The sequence below is a fragment of the Salvelinus fontinalis genome, unplaced genomic scaffold, assembly GCF_029448725.1.
Source record: "Salvelinus fontinalis isolate EN_2023a unplaced genomic scaffold, ASM2944872v1 scaffold_0015, whole genome shotgun sequence".
Classification (NCBI taxonomy): Eukaryota; Metazoa; Chordata; class Actinopteri; order Salmoniformes; family Salmonidae; genus Salvelinus; species Salvelinus fontinalis.
In genome coordinates, this window is record NW_026600224.1 from 40664 (window position 1) to 67158 (window position 26495).

The 26495-nt window shown below is 43.6% G+C and overlaps 1 protein-coding gene across 4 annotated transcripts in view; it reads right to left on the minus strand.

Annotated features, from left to right (window-relative positions):
• ddb2 (damage-specific DNA binding protein 2) overlaps window positions 1-26495 on the minus strand; it is a 56243-nt gene that overhangs the window by 22524 nt on the left and 7224 nt on the right. For 3 of the 4 annotated variants that reach the window (XM_055910510.1, XM_055910513.1, XM_055910514.1), the window contains 4 exons: window positions 24856-25047; window positions 18721-18887; window positions 13717-13816; window positions 12511-12688 (listed from right to left, as the gene is read on the minus strand). In XM_055910510.1, coding sequence (XP_055766485.1) covers window positions 12511-12688; window positions 13717-13816; window positions 18721-18887; window positions 24856-25047 — 637 coding nt within the window. Of the gene's footprint in view, window positions 1-12510; window positions 12689-13716; window positions 13817-18720; window positions 18888-23248; window positions 23395-24855; window positions 25048-26495 lie in introns of all 4 variants that reach the window. The other variant, XM_055910512.1, reaches the window with a different exon arrangement.

Genomic DNA, 26495 nt, shown 5'->3' on the forward strand with positions numbered 1-26495 from the left:
TGAATGTAGGATAGGAGAGAGTTACCTAACTCTACGACACAGTGGTCAAGAGGAGAACACTCCTGAATGTAGGATAGGAGAGAGTTACCTAACTCTACGACACAGTGGTCAAGAGGTAAACACTCCTGAATGTAGGATAGGAGAGAGTTACCTAACTCTACGACACAGTGGTCAGAGAGGAAAACACTCCTGAACGTAGGATAGGAGAGAGTTACCTAACTCTACGACACAGTGGTCAAGAGGAGAACACTCCTGAATGTAGGATAGGAGAGAGTTACCTAACTCTACGACACAGTGGTCTAGAGGAAAACACTCCTGAACGTAGGATAGGAGAGAGTTACCTAACTCTACGACACAGTGGTCAAGAGGAGAACACTCCTGAATGTAGGATAGGAGAGAGTTACCTAACTCTACGACACAGTGGTCAGAGAGGAGAACACTCCTGAATGTAGGATAGGAGAGAGTTACCTAACTCTACGACACAGTGGACAAGAGGTAAACACTCCTGAATGTAGGATAGGAGAGAGTTACCTAACTCTACGACACAGTGGTCAGAGAGGTAAACACTCCTGAATGTAGGATAGGAGAGAGTTACCTAACTCTACGACACAGTGGTCAAGAGGAGAACACTCCTGAATGTAGGATAGGAGAGAGTTACCTAACTCTACGACACAGTGGTCAAGAGTAAACCACTCCTGAACGTAGGATAGGAGAGAGTTACCTAACTCTACGACACAGTGGTCAAGAGGAAAACACTCCTGAATGTAGGATAGGAGAGAGTTACCTAACTCTACGACACAGTGGTCAAGAGGAGAACACTCCTGAATGTAGGATAGGAGAGAGTTACCTAACTCTACGACACAGTGGTCAAGAGGTAAACACTCCTGAATGTAGGATAGGAGAGAGTTACCTAACTCTACGACACAGTGGTCAGAGAGGAAAACACTCCTGAACGTAGGATAGGAGAGAGTTACCTAACTCTACGACACAGTGGACAAGAGGAAACACTCCTGAATGTAGGATAGGAGAGAGTTACCTAACTCTACGAAACAGTGGTCAGAGAGGAAAACACTCCTGAATGTAGGATAGGAGAGAGTTACCTAACTCTACGACACAGTGGTCAAGAGGAAAACACTCCTGAATGTAGGATAGGAGAGAGTTACCTAACTCTACGACACAGTGGTCAGAGAGGAGAACACTCCTGAATGTAGGATAGGAGAGAGTTACCTAACTCTACGACACAGTGGTCAAGAGGAAAACACTCCTGAATGTAGGATAGGAGAGAGTTACCTAACTCTACGACACAGTGGTCAGAGAGGAGAACACTCCTGAACGTAGGATAGGAGAGAGTTACCTAACTCTACGACACAGTGGTCTAGAGGAAAACACTCCTGAATGTAGGATAGGAGAGAGTTACCCAACTCTACGACACAGTGGACAAGAGGTAAACACTCCTGAATGTAGGATAGGAGAGAGTTACCTAACTCTACGACACAGTGGTCAGAGAGGAGAACACTCCTGAATGTAGGATAGGAGAGTTACCTAACTCTACGACACAGTGGTCAGAGAGGAGACACTCCTGAATGTAGGATAGGAGAGAGTTACCTAACTCTACGACACAGTGGTCAGAGAGGAGAACACTCCTGAATGTAGGATAGGAGAGTTACCTAACTCTACGACACAGTGGTCAAGAGGTAAACACTCCTGAATGTAGGATAGGAGAGAGTTACCCAACTCTACGACACAGTGGTCTAGAGGAAAACACTCCTGAACGTAGGATAGGAGAGAGTTACCTAACTCTACGACACAGTGGTCAAGAGGAGAACACTCCTGAATGTAGGATAGGAGAGAGTTACCTAACTCTACGACACAGTGGTCTAGAGGAAAACACTCCTGAACGTAGGATAGGAGAGAGTTACCTAACTCTACGACACAGTGGTCAAGAGGAGAACACTCCTGAATGTAGGATAGGAGAGAGTTACCTAACTCTACGACACAGTGGTCAGAGAGGAGAACACTCCTGAATGTAGGATAGGAGAGAGTTACCTAACTCTACGACACAGTGGACAAGAGGTAAACACTCCTGAATGTAGGATAGGAGAGAGTTACCTAACTCTACGACACAGTGGTCAGAGAGGTAAACACTCCTGAATGTAGGATAGGAGAGAGTTACCTAACTCTACGACACAGTGGTCAAGAGGAGAACACTCCTGAATGTAGGATAGGAGAGAGTTACCTAACTCTACGACACAGTGGTCAAGAGTAAACCACTCCTGAACGTAGGATAGGAGAGAGTTACCTAACTCTACGACACAGTGGTCAAGAGGAAAACACTCCTGAATGTAGGATAGGAGAGAGTTACCTAACTCTACGACACAGTGGTCAAGAGGAGAACACTCCTGAATGTAGGATAGGAGAGAGTTACCTAACTCTACGACACAGTGGTCAAGAGGTAAACACTCCTGAATGTAGGATAGGAGAGAGTTACCTAACTCTACGACACAGTGGTCAGAGAGGAAAACACTCCTGAACGTAGGATAGGAGAGAGTTACCTAACTCTACGACACAGTGGACAAGAGGAAACACTCCTGAATGTAGGATAGGAGAGAGTTACCTAACTCTACGAAACAGTGGTCAGAGAGGTAAACACTCCTGAATGTAGGATAGGAGAGAGTTACCTAACTCTACGACACAGTGGACAAGAGGAAACACTCCTGAATGTAGGATAGGAGAGAGTTACCTAACTCTACGACACAGTGGTCAGAGAGGTAAACACTCCTGAACGTAGGATAGGAGAGAGTTACCTAACTCTACGACACAGTGGTCAGAGAGGTAAACACTCCTGAATGTAGGATAGGAGAGAGTTACCTAACTCTACGACACAGTGGACAAGAGGAAACACTCCTGAATGTAGGATAGGAGAGAGTTACCTAACTCTACGACACAGTGGTCAGAGAGGAGAACACTCCTGAACGTAGGATAGGAGAGAGTTACCTAACTCTACGACACAGTGGTCAAGAGGTAAACACTCCTGAATGTAGGATAGGAGAGAGTTACCTAACTCTACGACACAGTGGTCAGAGAGGTAAACACTCCTGAATGTAGGATAGGAGAGTTACCTAACCCTACGACACAGTGGTCAGAGAGGAGACACTCCTGAATGTAGGATAGGAGAGAGTTACCTAACTCTACGACACAGTGGTCAGAGAGGAGAACACTCCTGAATGTAGGATAGGAGAGTTACCTAACTCTACGACACAGTGGTCAAGAGGTAAACACTCCTGAATGTAGGATAGGAGAGAGTTACCCAACTCTACGACACAGTGGTCTAGAGGAAAACACTCCTGAACGTAGGATAGGAGAGAGTTACCTAACTCTACGACACAGTGGTCAAGAGGAGAACACTCCTGAATGTAGGATAGGAGAGAGTTACCTAACTCTACGACACAGTGGTCTAGAGGAAAACACTCCTGAACGTAGGATAGGAGAGAGTTACCTAACTCTACGACACAGTGGTCAAGAGGAGAACACTCCTGAATGTAGGATAGGAGAGAGTTACCTAACTCTACGACACAGTGGTCAGAGAGGAGAACACTCCTGAATGTAGGATAGGAGAGAGTTACCTAACTCTACGACACAGTGGACAAGAGGTAAACACTCCTGAATGTAGGATAGGAGAGAGTTACCTAACTCTACGACACAGTGGTCAGAGAGGTAAACACTCCTGAATGTAGGATAGGAGAGAGTTACCTAACTCTACGACACAGTGGTCAAGAGGAGAACACTCCTGAATGTAGGATAGGAGAGAGTTACCTAACTCTACGACACAGTGGTCAAGAGTAAACCACTCCTGAACGTAGGATAGGAGAGAGTTACCTAACTCTACGACACAGTGGTCAAGAGGAAAACACTCCTGAATGTAGGATAGGAGAGAGTTACCTAACTCTACGACACAGTGGTCAAGAGGAGAACACTCCTGAATGTAGGATAGGAGAGAGTTACCTAACTCTACGACACAGTGGTCAAGAGGTAAACACTCCTGAATGTAGGATAGGAGAGAGTTACCTAACTCTACGACACAGTGGTCAGAGAGGAAAACACTCCTGAACGTAGGATAGGAGAGAGTTACCTAACTCTACGACACAGTGGACAAGAGGAAACACTCCTGAATGTAGGATAGGAGAGAGTTACCTAACTCTACGAAACAGTGGTCAGAGAGGTAAACACTCCTGAATGTAGGATAGGAGAGAGTTACCTAACTCTACGACACAGTGGACAAGAGGAAACACTCCTGAATGTAGGATAGGAGAGAGTTACCTAACTCTACGACACAGTGGTCAGAGAGGTAAACACTCCTGAACGTAGGATAGGAGAGAGTTACCTAACTCTACGACACAGTGGTCAGAGAGGTAAACACTCCTGAATGTAGGATAGGAGAGAGTTACCTAACTCTACGACACAGTGGACAAGAGGAAACACTCCTGAATGTAGGATAGGAGAGAGTTACCTAACTCTACGACACAGTGGTCAGAGAGGAGAACACTCCTGAACGTAGGATAGGAGAGAGTTACCTAACTCTACGACACAGTGGTCAAGAGGTAAACACTCCTGAATGTAGGATAGGAGAGAGTTACCTAACTCTACGACACAGTGGTCAGAGAGGTAAACACTCCTGAATGTAGGATAGGAGAGAGTTACCTAACTCTACGACACAGTGGTCAAGAGGAAAACACTCCTGAATGTAGGATAGGAGAGAGTTACCTAACTCTACGACACAGTGGTCAAAGAGGAAAACACTCCTGAATGTAGGATAGGAGAGAGTTACCTAACTCTACGACACAGTGGTCAGAGAGGAGAACACTCCTGAATGTAGGATTGGAGAGAGTTACCTAACTCTACGACACAGTGGTCAGAGAGGAGAACACTCCTGAATGTAGGATAGGAGAGAGTTACCTAACTCTACGACACAGTGGTCAGAGAGGAAAACACTCCTGAATGTAGGATAGGAGAGTTACCTAACTCTACGACACAGTGGTCAAGAGGAAACCACTCCTGAATGTAGGATAGGAGAGAGTTACCTAACTCTACGACACAGTGGTCAGAGAGGAAAACACTCCTGAATGTAGGATAGGAGAGAGTTACCTAACTCTACGACACAGTGGTCAAGAGGAAAACACTCCTGAATGTAGGATAGGAGAGAGTTACCTAACTCTACGACACAGCGGTCAGAGAGGAGAACACTCCTGAATGTAGGATAGGAGAGAGTTACCTAACTCTACGACACAGTGGTCAAGAGGAAAACACTCCTGAATGTAGGATAGGAGAGAGTTACCTAACTCTACGACACAGTGGTCAGAGAGGAGAACACTCCTGAACGTAGGATAGGAGAGAGTTACCTAATCCTACGACACAGTGGTCTAGAGGAAAACACTCCTGAATGTAGGATAGGAGAGAGTTACCTAACTCTACGACACAGTGGTCAAGAGGAAAACACTCCTGAACGTAGGATAGGAGAGAGTTACCTAACTCTACAACACAGTGGTCAAGAGGAAACCACTCCTGAACGTAGGATAGGAGAGAGTTACCTAACTCTACGACACAGTGGTCAAGAGGAAAACACTCCTGAATGTAGGATAGGAGAGAGTTACCTAACTCTACGACACAGTGGTCAAGAGGAGAACACTCCTGAATGTAGGATAGGAGAGAGTTACCTAACTCTACGACACAGTGGTCAAGAGGTAAACACTCCTGAATGTAGGATAGGAGAGAGTTACCTAACTCTACGACACAGCGGTCAGAGAGGAGAACACTCCTGAACGTAGGATAGGAGAGAGTTACCTAACTCTACGACACAGTGGTCAAGAGGAAAACACTCCTGAATGTAGGATAGGAGAGAGTTACCTAACTCTACGACACAGTGGTCAAGACGAGAACACTCCTGAATGTAGGATAGGAGAGAGTTACCTAACTCTACGACACAGTGGTCAAGAGGTAAACACTCCTGAATGTAGGATAGGAGAGAGTTACCTAACTCTACGACACAGTGGTCAAGAGGAGAACACTCCTGAACGTAGGATAGGAGAGAGTTACCTAACTCTACGACACAGTGGTCAGAGAGGAGAACACTCCTGAATATAGGATAGGAGAGAGTTACCTAACTCTACGACACAGTGGTCAAGAGGAGAACACTCCTGAATGTAGGATAGGAGAGAGTTACCTAACTCTACGACACAGTGGTCAGAGAGGAGAACACTCCTGAACGTAGGATAGGAGAGAGTTACCTAACTCTACGACACAGTGGTCAAGAGGAGAACACTCCTGAATGTAGGATAGGAGAGAGTTACCTAACTCTACGACACAGTGGTCAGAGAGGTAAACACTCCTGAATGTAGGATAGGAGAGAGTTACCTAACTCTACGACACAGTGGTCAAGAGGTAAACACTCCTGAATGTAGGATAGGAGAGAGTTACCTAACTCTACGACACAGTGGTCAAGAGGTAAACACTCCTGAATGTAGGATAGGAGAGAGTTACCTAACTCTACGACACAGTGGTCAGAGAGGAGAACACTCCTGAATGTAGGATAGGAGAGAGTTACCTAACTCTACGACACAGTGGTCAGAGAGGAAAACACTCCTGAACGTAGGATAGGAGAGAGTTACCTAACTCTACGACACAGTGGACAAGAGGAAACCACTCCTGAATGTAGGATAGGAGAGAGTTACCTAACTCTACGACACAGTGGTCAGAGAGGAGAACACTCCTGAATGTAGGATAGGAGAGAGTTACCTAACTCTACGACACAGTGGACAAGAGGTAAACACTCCTGAACGTAGGATAGGAGAGTTACCTAACTCTACGACACAGTGGTCAGAAAGGAGAACACTCCTGAATGTAGGATAGGAGAGAGTTACCTAACTCTACGACACAGTGGTCAGAGAGGAAAACACTCCTGAACGTAGGATAGGAGAGAGTTACCTAACTCTACGACACAGTGGTCAGAGAGGAAAACACTCCTGAATGTAGGATAGGAGAGAGTTACCTAACTCTACGACACAGTGGTCAAGAGGAGAACACTCCTGAATGTAGGATAGGAGAGAGTTACCTAACTCTACGACACAGTGGTCAAGAGGTAAACACTCCTGAATGTAGGATAGGAGAGAGTTACCTAACTCTACGACACAGTGGTCAGAGAGGAAAACACTCCTGAACGTAGGATAGGAGAGAGTTACCTAACTCTACGACACAGTGGACAAGAGGAAACACTCCTGAATGTAGGATAGGAGAGAGTTACCTAACTCTACGAAACAGTGGTCAGAGAGGAAAACACTCCTGAATGTAGGATAGGAGAGAGTTACCTAACTCTACGACACAGTGGTCAAGAGGAAAACACTCCTGAATGTAGGATAGGAGAGAGTTACCTAACTCTACGACACAGTGGTCAGAGAGGAGAACACTCCTGAATGTAGGATAGGAGAGAGTTACCTAACTCTACGACACAGTGGTCAAGAGGAAAACACTCCTGAATGTAGGATAGGAGAGAGTTACCTAACTCTACGACACAGTGGTCAGAGAGGAGAACACTCCTGAACGTAGGATAGGAGAGAGTTACCTAACTCTACGACACAGTGGTCTAGAGGAAAACACTCCTGAATGTAGGATAGGAGAGAGTTACCCAACTCTACGACACAGTGGACAAGAGGTAAACACTCCTGAATGTAGGATAGGAGAGAGTTACCTAACTCTACGACACAGTGGTCAGAGAGGAGAACACTCCTGAATGTAGGATAGGAGAGTTACCTAACTCTACGACACAGTGGTCAGAGAGGAGACACTCCTGAATGTAGGATAGGAGAGAGTTACCTAACTCTACGACACAGTGGTCAGAGAGGAGAACACTCCTGAATGTAGGATAGGAGAGTTACCTAACTCTACGACACAGTGGTCAAGAGGTAAACACTCCTGAATGTAGGATAGGAGAGAGTTACCCAACTCTACGACACAGTGGTCTAGAGGAAAACACTCCTGAACGTAGGATAGGAGAGAGTTACCTAACTCTACGACACAGTGGTCAAGAGGAGAACACTCCTGAATGTAGGATAGGAGAGAGTTACCTAACTCTACGACACAGTGGTCTAGAGGAAAACACTCCTGAACGTAGGATAGGAGAGAGTTACCTAACTCTACGACACAGTGGTCAAGAGGAGAACACTCCTGAATGTAGGATAGGAGAGAGTTACCTAACTCTACGACACAGTGGTCAGAGAGGAGAACACTCCTGAATGTAGGATAGGAGAGAGTTACCTAACTCTACGACACAGTGGACAAGAGGTAAACACTCCTGAATGTAGGATAGGAGAGAGTTACCTAACTCTACGACACAGTGGTCAGAGAGGTAAACACTCCTGAATGTAGGATAGGAGAGAGTTACCTAACTCTACGACACAGTGGTCAAGAGGAGAACACTCCTGAATGTAGGATAGGAGAGAGTTACCTAACTCTACGACACAGTGGTCAAGAGTAAACCACTCCTGAACGTAGGATAGGAGAGAGTTACCTAACTCTACGACACAGTGGTCAAGAGGAAAACACTCCTGAATGTAGGATAGGAGAGAGTTACCTAACTCTACGACACAGTGGTCAAGAGGAGAACACTCCTGAATGTAGGATAGGAGAGAGTTACCTAACTCTACGACACAGTGGTCAAGAGGTAAACACTCCTGAATGTAGGATAGGAGAGAGTTACCTAACTCTACGACACAGTGGTCAGAGAGGAAAACACTCCTGAACGTAGGATAGGAGAGAGTTACCTAACTCTACGACACAGTGGACAAGAGGAAACACTCCTGAATGTAGGATAGGAGAGAGTTACCTAACTCTACGACACAGTGGTCAGAGAGGAGAACACTCCTGAACGTAGGATAGGAGAGAGTTACCTAACTCTACGACACAGTGGTCAAAGAGGAAAACACTCCTGAATGTAGGATAGGAGAGAGTTACCTAACTCTACGACACAGTGGTCAGAGAGGAGAACACTCCTGAATGTAGGATTGGAGAGAGTTACCTAACTCTACGACACAGTGGTCAGAGAGGAGAACACTCCTGAATGTAGGATAGGAGAGAGTTACCTAACTCTACGACACAGTGGTCAGAGAGGAAAACACTCCTGAATGTAGGATAGGAGAGTTACCTAACTCTACGACACAGTGGTCAAGAGGAAACCACTCCTGAATGTAGGATAGGAGAGAGTTACCTAACTCTACGACACAGTGGTCAGAGAGGAAAACACTCCTGAATGTAGGATAGGAGAGAGTTACCTAACTCTACGACACAGTGGTCAAGAGGAAAACACTCCTGAATGTAGGATAGGAGAGAGTTACCTAACTCTACGACACAGCGGTCAGAGAGGAGAACACTCCTGAATGTAGGATAGGAGAGAGTTACCTAACTCTACGACACAGTGGTCAAGAGGAAAACACTCCTGAATGTAGGATAGGAGAGAGTTACCTAACTCTACGACACAGTGGTCAGAGAGGAGAACACTCCTGAACGTAGGATAGGAGAGAGTTACCTAACTCTACGACACAGTGGTCTAGAGGAAAACACTCCTGAATGTAGGATAGAAGAGAGTTACCTAACTCTACGACACAGTGGTCAAGAGGTAAACACTCCTGAATGTAGGATAGGAGAGAGTTACCTAACTCTACGACACAGTGGTCAAGAGGAAAACACTCCTGAATGTAGGATAGGAGAGAGTTACCTAACTCTACGACACAGTGGTCAAAGAGGAAAACACTCCTGAATGTAGGATAGGAGAGAGTTACCTAACTCTACGACACAGTGGTCAGAGAGGAGAACACTCCTGAATGTAGGATTGGAGAGAGTTACCTAACTCTACGACACAGTGGTCAGAGAGGAGAACACTCCTGAATGTAGGATAGGAGAGAGTTACCTAACTCTACGACACAGTGGTCAGAGAGGAAAACACTCCTGAATGTAGGATAGGAGAGAGTTACCTAACTCTACGACACAGTGGTCAAGAGGAAACCACTCCTGAATGTAGGATAGGAGAGAGTTACCTAACTCTACGACACAGTGGTCAGAGAGGAAAACACTCCTGAATGTAGGATAGGAGAGAGTTACCTAACTCTACGACACAGTGGTCAAGAGGAAAACACTCCTGAATGTAGGATAGGAGAGAGTTACCTAACTCTACGACACAGCGGTCAGAGAGGAGAACACTCCTGAATGTAGGATAGGAGAGAGTTACCTAACTCTACGACACAGTGGTCAAGAGGAAAACACTCCTGAATGTAGGATAGGAGAGAGTTACCTAACTCTACGACACAGTGGTCAGAGAGGAGAACACTCCTGAACGTAGGATAGGAGAGAGTTACCTAACTCTACGACACAGTGGTCTAGAGGAAAACACTCCTGAATGTAGGATAGGAGAGAGTTACCTAACTCTACGACACAGTGGTCAAGAGGAAAACACTCCTGAACGTAGGATAGGAGAGAGTTACCTAACTCTACAACACAGTGGTCAAGAGGAAACCACTCCTGAACGTAGGATAGGAGAGAGTTACCTAACTCTACGACACAGTGGTCAAGAGGAAAACACTCCTGAATGTAGGATAGGAGAGAGTTACCTAACTCTACGACACAGTGGTCAAGAGGAGAACACTCCTGAATGTAGGATAGGAGAGAGTTACCTAACTCTACGACACAGTGGTCAAGAGGTAAACACTCCTGAATGTAGGATAGGAGAGAGTTACCTAACTCTACGACACAGCGGTCAGAGAGGAGAACACTCCTGAACGTAGGATAGGAGAGAGTTACCTAACTCTACGACACAGTGGTCAAGAGGAAAACACTCCTGAATGTAGGATAGGAGAGAGTTACCTAACTCTACGACACAGTGGTCAAGAGGAGAACACTCCTGAATGTAGGATAGGAGAGAGTTACCTAACTCTACGACACAGTGGTCAAGAGGTAAACACTCCTGAATGTAGGATAGGAGAGAGTTACCTAACTCTACGACACAGTGGTCAAGAGGAGAACACTCCTGAACGTAGGATAGGAGAGAGTTACCTAACTCTACGACACAGTGGTCAGAGAGGAGAACACTCCTGAATATAGGATAGGAGAGAGTTACCTAACTCTACGACACAGTGGTCAAGAGGAGAACACTCCTGAATGTAGGATAGGAGAGAGTTACCTAACTCTACGACACAGTGGTCAGAGAGGAGAACACTCCTGAACGTAGGATAGGAGAGAGTTACCTAACTCTACGACACAGTGGTCAAGAGGAGAACACTCCTGAATGTAGGATAGGAGAGAGTTACCTAACTCTACGACACAGTGGTCAGAGAGGTAAACACTCCTGAATGTAGGATAGGAGAGAGTTACCTAACTCTACGACACAGTGGTCAAGAGGTAAACACTCCTGAATGTAGGATAGGAGAGAGTTACCTAACTCTACGACACAGTGGTCAAGAGGTAAACACTCCTGAATGTAGGATAGGAGAGAGTTACCTAACTCTACGACACAGTGGTCAGAGAGGAGAACACTCCTGAATGTAGGATAGGAGAGAGTTACCTAACTCTACGACACAGTGGTCAGAGAGGAAAACACTCCTGAACGTAGGATAGGAGAGAGTTACCTAACTCTACGACACAGTGGACAAGAGGAAACCACTCCTGAATGTAGGATAGGAGAGAGTTACCTAACTCTACGACACAGTGGTCAGAGAGGAGAACACTCCTGAATGTAGGATAGGAGAGAGTTACCTAACTCTACGACACAGTGGACAAGAGGTAAACACTCCTGAACGTAGGATAGGAGAGTTACCTAACTCTACGACACAGTGGTCAGAAAGGAGAACACTCCTGAATGTAGGATAGGAGAGAGTTACCTAACTCTACGACACAGTGGTCAGAGAGGAAAACACTCCTGAACGTAGGATAGGAGAGAGTTACCTAACTCTACGACACAGTGGTCAGAGAGGAAAACACTCCTGAATGTAGGATAGGAGAGAGTTACCTAACTCTACGACACAGTGGTCAAGAGGAAAACACTCCTGAACGTAGGATAGGAGAGAGTTACCTAACTCTACGACACAGTGGTCAAGAGGAAAACACTCCTGAATGTAGGATAGGAGAGAGTTACCTAACTCTACGACACAGTGGTCAGAGAGGTAAACACTCCTGAATGTAGGATAGGAGAGAGTTACCTAACTCTACGACACAGTGGTCAGAGAGGAAAACACTCCTGAATGTAGAATAGGAGAGAGTTACCTAACTCTACGACACAGTGGTCAAGAGGAAAACACTCCTGAATGTAGGATAGGAGAGAGTTACCTAACTCTACGACACAGTGGTCAGAGAGGAGAACACTCCTGAATGTAGGATAGGAGAGAGTTACCTAACTCTACGACACAGTGGTCAGAGAGGTAAACACTCCTGAATGTAGGATAGGAGAGAGTTACCGTAGCGCTTTTCATATAGTACCCGAGTTAACAGCTTTGTCATGAATCATCTCGTGGAGGTAACTGTTCTTGTCTTTGATGTTCCTCAGGTCCCATAGCTTCACCGTGTGGTCAACGGACGCTGTCGCCATTAACCAATCGCAGCGGGGGTTGAATTCAGCATGGGTCACTTTAGCCTTGTGCAATTTCTCGTTGAAGACCTGTGAGGAAGAGGAAGAGGAGGAGGGTGCAGATGGTTTAACAGCATCTTACAGAACAACGTCAGTAAATGAAATGAGATCATTGGAAGTGTCCAAACGGTGTCTAATGCAGTCATGCATTTTTAAAAGGGCAGAGTATCAATAGAATTGTCTTATACTCAGAACATGAAAACACAACAAAATATAGAACATTTCAAATTGTACATGTTAACTAACTACTGAAGGAGTACATTACATGTTAACTCCCTCTGGCCCATTCATTACTGTAGCTATAGTACAGTATAAATACACAGTACAGTAGCTAGTGTAGACTACAGTATAAATACATTCTACAGTACTGTAGCTATAGTGTAAACTACTACAGTATAAATATACTATACCGTACTGTAGCTATAGTACAGTATAAATATACTATACCGTACTGTAGCTATAGTGTAGACTACAGTATAAATAAACTATACAGTACTGTAGCTATAGTGTAGACTACAGTATAAATATACTATACAGTACTGTAGCTATAGTGTAGACTACAGTATAGATATACTATACAGTACTGTAGCTATAGTGTAGACTACAGTATAAATACACTATACAGTACTGTAGCTATAGTGTAGACTACAGTATAAATATACTATACAGTACTGTAGCTATAGTGTAGACTACAGTATAAATATACTATACAGTACTGTAGCTATAGTGTAGACTACAGTATAAATATACAGTACTGTAGCTATAGTGTAGACTACAGTATACATATACAGTACTGTAGCTATAGTGTAGACTACAGTATAAATATACTATACAGTACTGTAGATATAGTGTAGACTACAGTATAAATATACTATACAGTACTGTAGCTATAGTGTAGACTACAGTATAAATATACTATACAGTACTGTAGCTATAGTGTAGACTACAGTATAAATATACTATACAGTACTGTAGCTTTAGTGTAGACTACAGTATAAATATACTATACAGTACTGTAGCTATAGTGTAAACTACAGTATAAATATATAGCACTGTACCTGGTGTCCATCCATGCCCAGCAATAAGACTCGTCCTATGTTGTCTCCTGTCACCAGCATCTGTCTGCTCAACGACACATCTACACAGCAGTACCACAGACTGGAACAGAGAGAGAGAGAGACTGACACATCTACACAGCAGTACCACAGACTGGAACAGAGAGAGAGAGACTGACACAGCAGTACCACAGACTGGAACAGAGAGAGAGACTGACACATCTACACAGCAGTACCACAGACTGGAACAGAGAGAGAGAGACTGACACATCTACACAGCAGTACCACAGACTGGAACAGAGAGAGAGAGACTGACACATCTACACAGCAGTACCACAGACTGGAACAGAGAGAGAGACTGACACATCTACACAGCAGTACCACAGACTGGAACAGAGAGAGAGAGAGACTGACACATCTACACAGCAGTACCACAGACTGGAACAGAGAGAGAGAGAGACTGACACAGCAGTACCACAGACTGGAACAGAGAGAGAGACTGACACAGCAGTACCACAGACTGGAACAGAGAGAGAGACTGACACAGCAGTACCACAGACTGGAACAGAGAGAGAGACTGACACAGCAGTACCACAGACTGGAACAGAGAGAGAGACTGACACATCAGTACCACAGACTGGAACAGAGAGAGATACTGACACATCTACACAGCAGTACCACAGACTGGAACAGAGAGAGAGACTGACACAGCAGTACCACAGACTGGAACAGAGAGAGAGACTGACACAGCAGTACCACAGACTGGAACAGAGAGAGAGACTGACACAGCAGTACCACAGACTGGAACAGAGAGAGAGACTGACACAGCAGTACCACAGACTGGAACAGAGAGAGAGACTGACACATCTACACAGCAGTACCACAGACTGGAACAGAGAGAGAGACTGACACAGCAGTACCACAGACTGGAAGAGAGAGAGAGACTGACACAGCAGTACCACAGACTGGAACAGAGAGAGACTGACACATCTACACAGCAGTACCACAGACTTGAACAGAGAGAGAGACTGACACAGCAGTACCACAGACTGGAACAGAGAGAGACTGACACATCTACACAGCAGTACCACAGACTGGAACAGAGATGTAATCTCGATATAATTTCAACTAATATCAAGTGTATCACACATTATTAATAAAATGTAAAATGCAGTATACCGTGATAATCCTCATCAATAAATTCAGCCGACACTCAACTTTTGAATCACCAGAATGTGAAAGAGCAGCCTGCGTCTCCTTTATCATCAGACAGACACTACTAAGTGCACTAGTTGTGTTATTTTTCCTTTACATAAGTTGACATTTGTCTGGTGCTAAGCCTGCATCCCAAATGCCATACTATCCCCTATATAGAACATTACTTTTGACCATAGACCCATGTAGAACATCCCCCAACCCACTTCATGACTCTCCACCTATCACCCGACACCACCACTTCCTGTTTCCTGAAGGGAAGGACTACTTCCCCCCCCGCCCCCGCCCCCCCACCGCCACACACCATAAGTAGGCTCACCTGGGTCTAATCAAGGTGGATATCGAATGAACTGAGTGTTTGGAGAAGTGTTTTGTTGTGTAGTTTATAGTAGTGATGGGAAAACCGAGGCTTTCTGAAGCTTTAAGGGGGCCTTTACCAAATGGTGTTGAAAAAAACAGTTCATTACTCTGAGCTTTTAAACACAATGTACATTAGTGACATCTGCTGGTCAAGCAAATGAAAAGGAGCGTGTTCATTTTGACGTATTTTTACCCCCCCCCCCCCTCCATAATATTCATCAATTTGGAATCGATGAAAGAAAACGGAACCCAGAGCGAAATCAGGGGGAAGTCGCAACACACGATTTGAAAAACCACGTGATAAAACGAATCTTCAGACGTCATTGATCATGTTGGTAAAAGTTACTTTGAAACGAGCATCGGGGGGGGGGGGGGGGGGGGGTATCTGATTACCTGAAATGGTTTACCGTGTGTTCGACCGCTACCGCCTAGTTGGTGAGCCACTATCGTGATCCTTCTTATACAGTCCTTCGTTATTTAGTTACTAGTTGGTGAGCCACTATCGTGATCCTTCTTATACAGTCCTTCGTTATTTAGTTACTAGTTGGTGAGCCACTATCATGACCCTTCTTCTACAGTCCTTCGTTATTTAGTTACTAGTTGGTGAGCCACTATCGTGATCCTTCTTATACAGTCCTTTGTTATTTAGTTACTAGTTGGTGAGCCACTATCATGATCCTTCTTCTACAGTCCTTCGTTATTTAGTTACTAGTTGGTGAGCCACTATCGTGATCCTTCTTATACAGTCCTTCGTTATTTAGTTACTAGTTGGTGAGCCACTATCGTGATCCTTCTACAGTCCTTCGTTATTTAGTTACTAGTTGGTGAGCCACTATCATGATCCTTCTTATACAGTCCTTCGTTATTTAGTTACTAGTTGGTGAGCCACTATCGTGATCCTTCTTATACAGTCCTTCGTTATTTAGTTACTAGTTGGTGAGCCACTATCGTGATCCTTCTACAGTCCTTCGTTATTTAGTTACTAGTTGGTGAGCCACTATCGTGATCCTTCTTATACAGTCCTTCGTTATTTAGTTACTAGTTGGTGAGCCACTATCGTGATCCTTCTTATACAGTCCTTCGTTATTTAGTTACTAGTTGGTGAGCCACTATCGTGATCCTTCTTATACAGTCCTTTGTTATTTAGTTACTAGTTGGTGAGCCACTATCATGATCCTTCTTCTACAGTCCTTCGTTATTTAGTTACTAGTTGGTGAGCCACTATCGTGATCCTTCTACAGTCCTTCGTTATTTAGTTACTAGTTGGTGAGCCACTATCGTGATCCTTCTACAGTCCTTCGTTATTTAGTTACTAGTTGGTGAGCCACTATCGTGATCCTTCTTATACAGTCCTTCGTTATTTAGTTACTAGTTGGTGAGCCACTATCATGATCCTTCTTCTACAGTCCTTCGTTATTTAGTTACTAGTTGGTGAGCCACTATCGTGATCCTTCTACAGTCCTTCGTTATTTAGTTACTAGTTGGTGAGCCACTATCGTGATCCTTCTTATACAGTCCTTCGTTATTTAGTTACTAGTTGGTGAGCCACTGTCGTGATCCTTCTTATACAGTCCTTCGTTATTTAGTTCCTAGTTGGTGAGCCACTATCGTGATCCTTCTTATACAGTCCTTCGTTATTTAGTTCCTAGTTGGTGAGCCACTATCGTGATCCTTCTTATACAGTCCTTCGTTATTTAGTTACTAGTTGGTGAGCCACTATCGTGATCCTTCTTCTACAGTCCTTCGTTATTTAGTTACTAGTTGGTGAGCCACTATCGTGATCCTTCTACAGTCCTTCGTTATTTAGTTCCTAGTTGGTGAGCCACTATCGTGATCCTTCTTATACAGTCCTTCGTTATTTAGTTACTAGTTGGTGAGCCACTATCATGACCCTTCTTCTACAGTCCTTCGTTATTTAGTTACTAGTTGGTGAGCCACTATCATGATCCTTCTTCTACAGTCCTTCGTTATTTAGTTACTAGTTGGTGAGCCACTATCGTGATCCTTCTTCTACAGTCCTTCGTTATTTAGTTACTAGTTGGTGAGCCACTATCGTGATCCTTCTTCTACAGTCCTTCGTTATTTAGTTACTAGTTGGTGAGCCACTATCGTGATCCTTCTACAGTCCTTCGTTATTTAGTTCCTAGTTGGTGAGCCACTATCGTGATCCTTCTTATACAGTCCTTCGTTATTTAGTTACTAGTTGGTGAGCCACTATCATGACCCTTCTTCTACAGTCCTTCGTTATTTAGTTACTAGTTGGTGAGCCACTATCATGATCCTTCTTCTACAGTCCTTCGTTATTTAGTTACTAGTTGGTGAGCCACTATCGTGATCCTTCTTCTACAGTCCTTCGTTATTTAGTTACTAGTTGGTGAGCCACTATCATGATCCTTCTTCTACAGTCCTTCGTTATTTAGTTACTAGTTGGTGAGCCACTATCATGATCCTTCTTATACAGTCCTTCGTTATTTAGTTACTAGTTGGTGAGCCACTATCGTGATCCTTCTACAGTCCTTCGTTATTTAGTTACTAGTTGGTGAGCCACTATCGTGATCCTTCTACAGTCCTTCGTTATTTAGTTACTAGTTGGTGAGCCACTATCGTGATCCTTCTACAGTCCTTCGTTATTTAGTTACTAGTTGGTGAGCCACTATCGTGATCCTTCTTATACAGTCCTTCGTTATTTAGTTACTAGTTGGTGAGCCACTATCGTGATCCTTCTACAGTCCTTCGTTATTTAGTTCCTAGTTGGTGAGCCACTATCGTGATCCTTCTACAGTCCTTCGTTATTTAGTTACTAGTTGGTGAGCCACTATCGTGATCCTTCTTATACAGTCCTTCGTTATTTAGTTACTAGTTGGTGAGCCACTATCGTGATCCTTCTACAGTCCTTCGTTATTTAGTTACTAGTTGGTGAGTCACTATCGTGATCCTTCTTATACAGTCCTTCGTTATTTAGTTACTAGTTGGTGAGCCACTATCGTGATCCTTCTACAGTCCTTCGTTATTTAGTTACTAGTTGGTGAGCCACTATCGTGATCCTTCTACAGTCCTTCGTTATTTAGTTACTAGTTGGTGAGCCACTATCGTGATCCTTCTTATACAGTCCTTCGTTATTTAGTTACTAGTTGGTGAGCCACTATCGTGATCCTTCTACAGTCCTTCGTTATTTAGTTACTAGTTGTCCTTTATATATTTATTGGCGTGGAACTGATATGTATTTCTTAAATAGTTTATTCTTATCAACCATCATATATCTGATTACCTGAAATGGTTCTACTGAGAATGTCCTAAAGGTTTTTACAGTCAATCACACACCAGCAATCCTACAGTATTTTACACCCCATATGCTCTGGTCTAAAGTAGTGTACTATAATAGGGAATAGGGCACCATGTCTGATGCTACCTAAGTAGGGCCTGCATCCTCACCAGACATTGTGGTGATCGTGTCCACAGTCCTGGACTCTGGACAGAACCGTTGCCTGACCGCCCTGGAAGCTCTGCTCGGTCAGTGTACCGTCGCCGGACGCCAGGTAGACCTTGGACGGGTCCGTCGGGCTAAACGTCATCCCGCCAATAAAATCCCCGGCTCCTTTCTGCATTTATGAACACAAACAGACCAATCCCAGTGACCGGTTGAAAAGACATGTTGATGACTAGGCTGATCACAGGACAATAACAGACCAATCCCAGTGACCGGTTGAAAAGACATGTTGATGACTAGGCTGATCACAGGACAATAACAGACCAATCCCAGTGACCGGTTGAAAAGACATGTTGATGACTAGGCTGATCACAGGACAATAACAGACCAATCCCAGTGACCGGTTGAAAAGACATGTTGATGACTAGGCTGATCACAGGACAATAACAGATCAATCCCAGTGACCGGTTGAAAAGACATGTTGATGACTAGGCTGATCACAGGACAATAACAGACCAATCCCAGTGACCGGTTGAAAAGACATGTTGATGACGAGGCTGATCACAGGACAATAACAGACCAATCCCAGTGACCGGTTGAAAAGACATGTTGATGACTAGGCTGATCACAGGACAATAACAGACCAATCCCAGTGACCGGTTGAAAAGACATGTTGATGACGAGGCTGATCACAGGACAATAACAGACCAATCCCAGTGACCGGTTGAAAAGACATGTTGATGACGAGGCTGATCACAGGACAATAACAGACCAATCCCAGTGACCGGTTGGAAAGACATGTTGATGACTAGGCTGATCACAGGACAATAACAGCTGGGTAATACGGCAACGGAAAAACAACGGAACGCGTTTGTTATTGGACAGGTTCCGGTAGTTCCTTCCTGTTTCTCAGTTAGTTTTGTTCCAGTTGGTGTGTGGAATCCAAACTAGGCCAATGACAGTTCTGTCCAGATAAATGCGGGCCAATCAGAAAGCAGAGTTCTATCTTGATAAGGTGTTGAGAAAAAGGGCGTTGTCTTGCATCCCAAATGGAACCCTATATAGTGCCCTACTTTAGACCAGAGCCCTATATAGTACACTACTTTAGACCAGGGCCCTATATAGTGCACTACTTTAGACCAGGGCCCTATATAGTGCACTACTTTAGACCAGGGCCCTATATAGTACACTACTTTAGACCAGGGCCCTATATAGTGCACTACTTTAGACCAGGGCCCTATATAGTACACTACTTTAGACCAGGGCCCTATATAGTGCACTACTTTAGACCAGGACCCTATTCCCTATATAGTGCACTACTTTAGACCAGGGCCCTATATAGTACACTACTTTAGACCAGAGCCCTATATAGTGCACTACTTTAGACCAGGACCCTATTCCCTATATAGTGCACTACTTTAGACCAGAGCCCTATGGAACCCTATTCCCTATATAGTGCACTACTATAGACCAGGGCCCTATATAGTGCACTACTTTAGACCAGAGCCCTATAGAACCCTATTCCCTATATAGTGCACTACTTTAGACCAGAGCCCTATGGAACCATATTCCCTATATAGTGCACTACTTTAGACCAGGGCCCTATATATTGCACTACTTTAGACCAGGGCCCTATATAGTGCACTACTATAGACCAGAGCCCTATTCCCTATATAGTGCACTACTTTAGACCAGAGCCCTATTCCCTATATAGTGCACTACTTTAGACCAGAGCCCTATATAGTACTCTACTTTAGACCAGGGCCCTATATAGTGCACTACTTTCGACCAGAAAGGAAACAACACTAAGAGGTTATAACATCTTTAGGGAAACAACACTAAGAGGTTATAACGTCTTTAAGAAAACAACACTAAGCGGTTATAACATCTTTAGGGAAACAACACTAAGAGGTTATAACATCTTTATGAAAACAGCCCTGTTGTTGGAAACAAACATTAAGAGGTTATAACATCTTTATGAAAACAGCCCTGTTACTAAGAGGTTATAACGTCTTTATGAAAACAGCCTTGTTGTTGGAAACAACACTAAGAGGTTATAACATCTTTAGGGAAACAGCCCTGTTGTTGGAAACAAACACTAAGAGGTTATAACATCTTTAGGGAAACAGCCCTGTTGTTGGAAACAAACACTAAGAGGTTATAACATCTTTATGAAAACAACACTAAGAGGTTATAACATCTTTATGAAAACAGCCCTGTTACTAAGAGGTTATAACATCTTTATGAAAACAGCCCTGTTGTTGGAAACAACACTAAGAGGTTATAACATCTTTATGAAAACAGCCCTGTTGTTGGAAACAAACATTAAGAGGTTATAACATCTTTATGAAAACAGCCCTGTTACTAAGAGGTTATAACATCTTTATGAAAACAGCCTTGTTGTTGGAAACAACACTAAGAGGTTATAACGTCTTTAGGGAAACAGCCCTGTTGTTGGAAACAGCACTAAGAGGTTATAACATCTTTATGAAAACAGCTCTGTTGATGGAAACAAACACTAAGAGGTTATAACGTCTTTAGGGAAACAGCACTAAGAGGTTATAACATCTTTAGGGAAACAGCCCTGTTGTTGGAAACAACACTAAGAGGTTATAACATCTTTATGAAAACAGCCCTGTTGTTGGAAACAACACTAAGAGGTTATAACATCTTTAGGGAAACAGCACTGTTGTTGGAAACAACACTAAGAGGTTATAACATCTTTAGAGAAACAACACTAAGAGGTTATAACATCTCTATGGAAACAGCCCTGTTGTTGGAAACAACACTAAGAGGTTATAACGTCTTTATGAAACAACACTAAGAGGTTATAACATCTCTATGGAAACAACACTAAGAGGTTATAACATCTTTATGAAAACAGCCCTGTTACTAAGAGGTTATAACATCTTTATGAAAACAGCCCTGTTGTTGGAAACAAACACTAAGAGGTTATAACATCTTTATGAAAACAACACTAAGAGGTTATAACATCTTTATGAAAACAGCCCTGTTACTAAGAGGTTATAACATCTTTATGAAAACAGCCCTGTTGTTGGAAACAAACACTAAGAGGTTATAACATCTTTATGAAAACAGCCCTGTTGTTGGAAACAACACTAAGAGGTTATAACATCTTTATGAAAACAGCCCTGTTACTAAGAGGTTATAACATCTTTATGAAAACAGCCCTGTTGTTGGAAACAAACACTAAGAGGTTATAACATCTTTATGAAAACAGCCCTGTTGTTGGAAACAGCACTAAGAGGTTATAACATCTTTAGGGAAACAGCCCTGTTGTTGGAAACAACACTAAGAGGTTATAACATCTTTAGGGAAACAGCACTGTTGTTGGAAACAACACTAAGAGGTTATAACATCTTTAGAGAAACAACACTAAGAGGTTATAACATCTTTAGGGAAACAGCCCTGTTGTTGGAAACAACACTAAGAGGTTATAACGTCTTTATGAAACAACACTAAGAGGTTATAACATCTCTATGGAAACAACACTAAGAGGTTATAACATCTTTATGAAAACAGCCCTGTTACTAAGAGGTTATAACATCTTTATGAAAACAGCCCTGTTGTTGGAAACAAACACTAAGAGGTTATAACATCTTTATGAAAACAACACTAAGAGGTTATAACATCTTTATGAAAACAGCCCTGTTACTAAGAGGTTATAACATCTTTATGAAAACAGCCCTGTTGTTGGAAACAAACACTAAGAGGTTATAACATCTTTATGAAAACAGCCCTGTTGTTGGAAACAACACTAAGAGGTTATAACATCTTTATGAAAACAGCCCTGTTACTAAGAGGTTATAACATCTTTATGAAAACAGCCCTGTTGTTGGAAACAAACACTAAGAGGTTATAACATCTTTATGAAAACAGCCCTGTTGTTGGAAACAGCACTAAGAGGTTATAACATCTTTATGAAAACAGCTCTGTTGATGGAAACAAACACTAAGAGGTTATAACGTCTTTAGGGAAACAGCACTAAGAGGTTATAACATCTTTAGGGAAACAGCCCTGTTGATGGAAACAAACACTAAGTGGATAATTAAAGGACCAAAGAGTTTGGTCTGCTTCCTGGTTTCATTTCTGACATGGAAAAGAATATTGCAATACTAGTATTCCCCCAGCTCGACTTTTTACCTTATGGGTCCTGGTCAAAAGCAGTGCACTAAATAGGGAATAGGGCCCTGGTCAAAAGTAGGGCACTATATAGGGAATAGGGCCCTGGTCAAAAGCAGTGCACTAAATAGGGAATAAGGGTCTAAAGTAGAGCACTAAATAGGGAATAAGAGTCTAAAGTAGGGCACTAAAAAGGGAATAAGGGTCTAAAGTAGGGCACTAAAAAGGGAATAAGGGTCTAAAGTAGGGCACTAAAAAGGGAATAAGAGTCTAAAGTAGGGCACTAAAAAGGGAATAAGAGTCTAAAGTAGGGCACTAAAAAGGGAATAAGAGTCTAAAGTAGGGCACTAACTAACTAGAGTGCTGTTTGGGACACGTCCCGTCTCTTACTCCCATGTCTCTGTGTTGGTAAACACGCGGAGAGTGGTCCCATTGAAATCTTGCAGCGAGGTGGTTCCCCTGACAGATGAGGTGAACAGCTGAGTGGGGTTGTACGGGTTAAACTTCAGAGCTGTAATAGAGCCTCCAGGACCAACCTGCGTAAAACACACAGGAGGAGAGACTGGTCCCAAATCACATCCGAATCCCTATTTAGTGCCCTACTTTAGACCAGAGCCCCGGACGACAGAGCCCCGGACGACAGAGCCCCGGTCGACAGAGCCCCGGACGACAGAGCCCCGGACGACAGAGCCCCGGACGAAAGCAGTGCACTAAATGAGAAATGGGGTGCCATTTGGGACTCATACAACGTAGCCCGATACTATCGGATAAGTAGACCCGATACGTAGACCCGATACGTAGATAGGATACGTAGACCCGATACGTAGACGGGATACGTAGACCCGATACGTAGACCCGATACGTAGACGGGATACGTAGACGGGATACGTAGACCCGATACGTAGACCCGATACGTAGACCCGATCCTATCGGATACGTAGACCCGATACGTAGACCCGATCCTATCGGATACGTAGACCCGATACGTAGACCCGATCCTATCGGATACGTAGACCCGATACGTAGACGGGATACGTAGACCCGATACGTAGACGGGATACGTAGACCCGATACGTAGACGGGATACGTAGACCCGATACGTAGACCCGATACGTAGACCCGATCCTATCGGATACGTAGACCCGATACGGAGACCCGATCCTATCTGATACGTAGATGGGATACGTAGACCCGATCCTATCGGATACGTAGACCCGATCCTATCGGATACGTAGACCCGATCCTATCGGATACGTAGACCCGATCCTATCGGATACGGAGACTTATTACTATCGGTATGTGTCGTATGTTAAGCATACTATCAATACTGTGTGGGGACGGTTGATGTTAAAAGGGATTTCAAAGTCAAATGTTATTGAAAATATGATCGATTACGGTGTTCCTAAACAGTAACACAGACCGATTTAAACTATTGATTACGGTGTTCCGATTTAAACTATTGATTACGGTGTTCCGATTTAAACTATTGATTGCAGTTGTACGGTTTAAACAGATTTAAACTATTGATTACAGTGTTCCGATTTAAACTATTGATTACGGTGTTCCGATTTAAACTATTGATTACAGTTGTACGGTTTAAACAGATTTAAACTATTGATTACAGTGTTCCGATTTAAACTATTGATCACAGTGTTCTGATATAAACAGATTTAAACTATTGATTACAGTGTTCCGATTTAAACTATTGATTACAGTGTTCTGATATAAACAGATTTAAACTATTGATCACAGTGTTCTGATATAAACAGATTTAAACTATTGATTACAGTGTTCCGATTTAAACTATTGATTACGGTGTTCTGATATAAACAGATTTAAACTATTGTATTATTTGTGTATCATCCTGAACATCTAGGTACACAACAGTCAAACGAGAAAACGAATAAGCATGCACTCATTAGTAACCCATCGGCCAATGGCGTCGCTGGTTGTAACGATGGAACCTGTCTTTCCAGATGTGTATCAGGCATTCTCACCCCTTGTATGAAGCTGGTCTTGTTGAGCACGCTGTAGTCCCAGAGGACCACGTCTCCTCCCTTGGAGCCGACCGCCAGCGTGGTGGGGTGTGAGGGGTGCCACTCCAGACAGGTGACCCGCCGGTCAAACGGACTGGCTGTACGGTGGAGCTTATAGGAGGACAGGGAACGTACAAACGGCTCCTGGAGACACTGGGGAGGGAAATAAGATATCATGTACTAATGATGATGATGATGATGATGATGATGATAATGCCAAGAAAAGAGTTTGTTAGACCCTCAATGTCTTCTTTTAGTCCCGGTTAAAGCATCTTTAAGGCTTCTTTTAGTCCCGGTTAAAGCATCTTTAAGGCTTCTTTTAGTCCCGGTTAAAGCATCTTTAAGGCTTCTTTTAGTCCCGGTTAAAGCATCTTTAAGGCTTCTTTTAGTCCCGGTTAAAGCATCTTTAAGGCTTCTTTTAGTCCCGGTTAAAGCATCTTTAAGGCTTTTTTTAGTCCCGGTTAAAGCATCTTTAAGGCTTCTTTTAGTCCCGGTTAAAGCATCTTTAAGGCTCTGTTCGTCGTTAGAACCTTCGTAGGAACATCGTTAAATCTCTGAGCTGTTTCCCAAATCCATCGTAGTCAAAACGGCCTGCCTCAGACCACTCGTAGCTATGTGCGTCACTCGATGCTTCTTTCTGTTGCCCTCCCTCGTCACTTTATACACAGAAGATCTCGGCTAAACATAGAATCACATGGTTTATCCGTCTCTCTGTGACCGCCGGTGACTTCAGAACAAAGTCGACTACAAATACAAAAGTTGCCAATGTCTTTGCAATTGATACAAACAAAGCGACGTATAAAAATATGCGTAAAATATTAAAAAAAAGGCTTATTTCAATTATATTCAAATACATTTCATGATTAATCGAGTTCTATTTTACTACTTGTAGCTACTGTCTGTAATGTCTCAGTATATTTTATGACGTGTAGCCTAAAGTGCTCAATGATCTGCCAAATCTGTGACTTTTATTGAGTAAACATTAGAATCAGCCGCCTCAGTATCTGCAGCCGCCGGTGGTAATATCTCTCTAGGAGCTGATCCGTGGTCAGTATTGTGATAATAATTCTGATGTTCAGGTCAGATTTGAATGGAGAAAGCTGATCTGAGAGCAGTGTTCTCTCTGCCAGGTGTTTCACGTTACATCTTTCTGGCCGTTGTAGCGAAGATGCATCGTTAAAACAACAGGAAGAGGAAGATCCATCACTGTCGGGAAACCGGGCCCTGGGCGATTGTGGACTCCTATCTAGGTGAGCCCTACACTAGCCTGGTCTTGGAAGTCAAATTGTTGTGAGAAATGCTGCTGCTTTATCATGTCATTAGGCTACCTGGGGCAGCAGGTAGACTAGTGGTTAGAGTGTAGGGGCGGCAGGTAGACTAGTGGTTAGAGTGTAGAGGTGGCAGGTAGACTAGTGGTTAGAGTGTAGGGGCGGCAGGTAGACTAGTGGTTAGAGTGTAGAGGTGGCAGGTAGACTAGTGGTTAGAGTGTAGAGGTGGCAGGTAGACTAGTGGTTAGAGTGTAGAGGTGGCAGGTAGACTAGTGGTTAGAGTGTAGAGGTGGCAGGTAGACTAGTGGTTAGAGTGTAGAGGTGGCAGGTAGT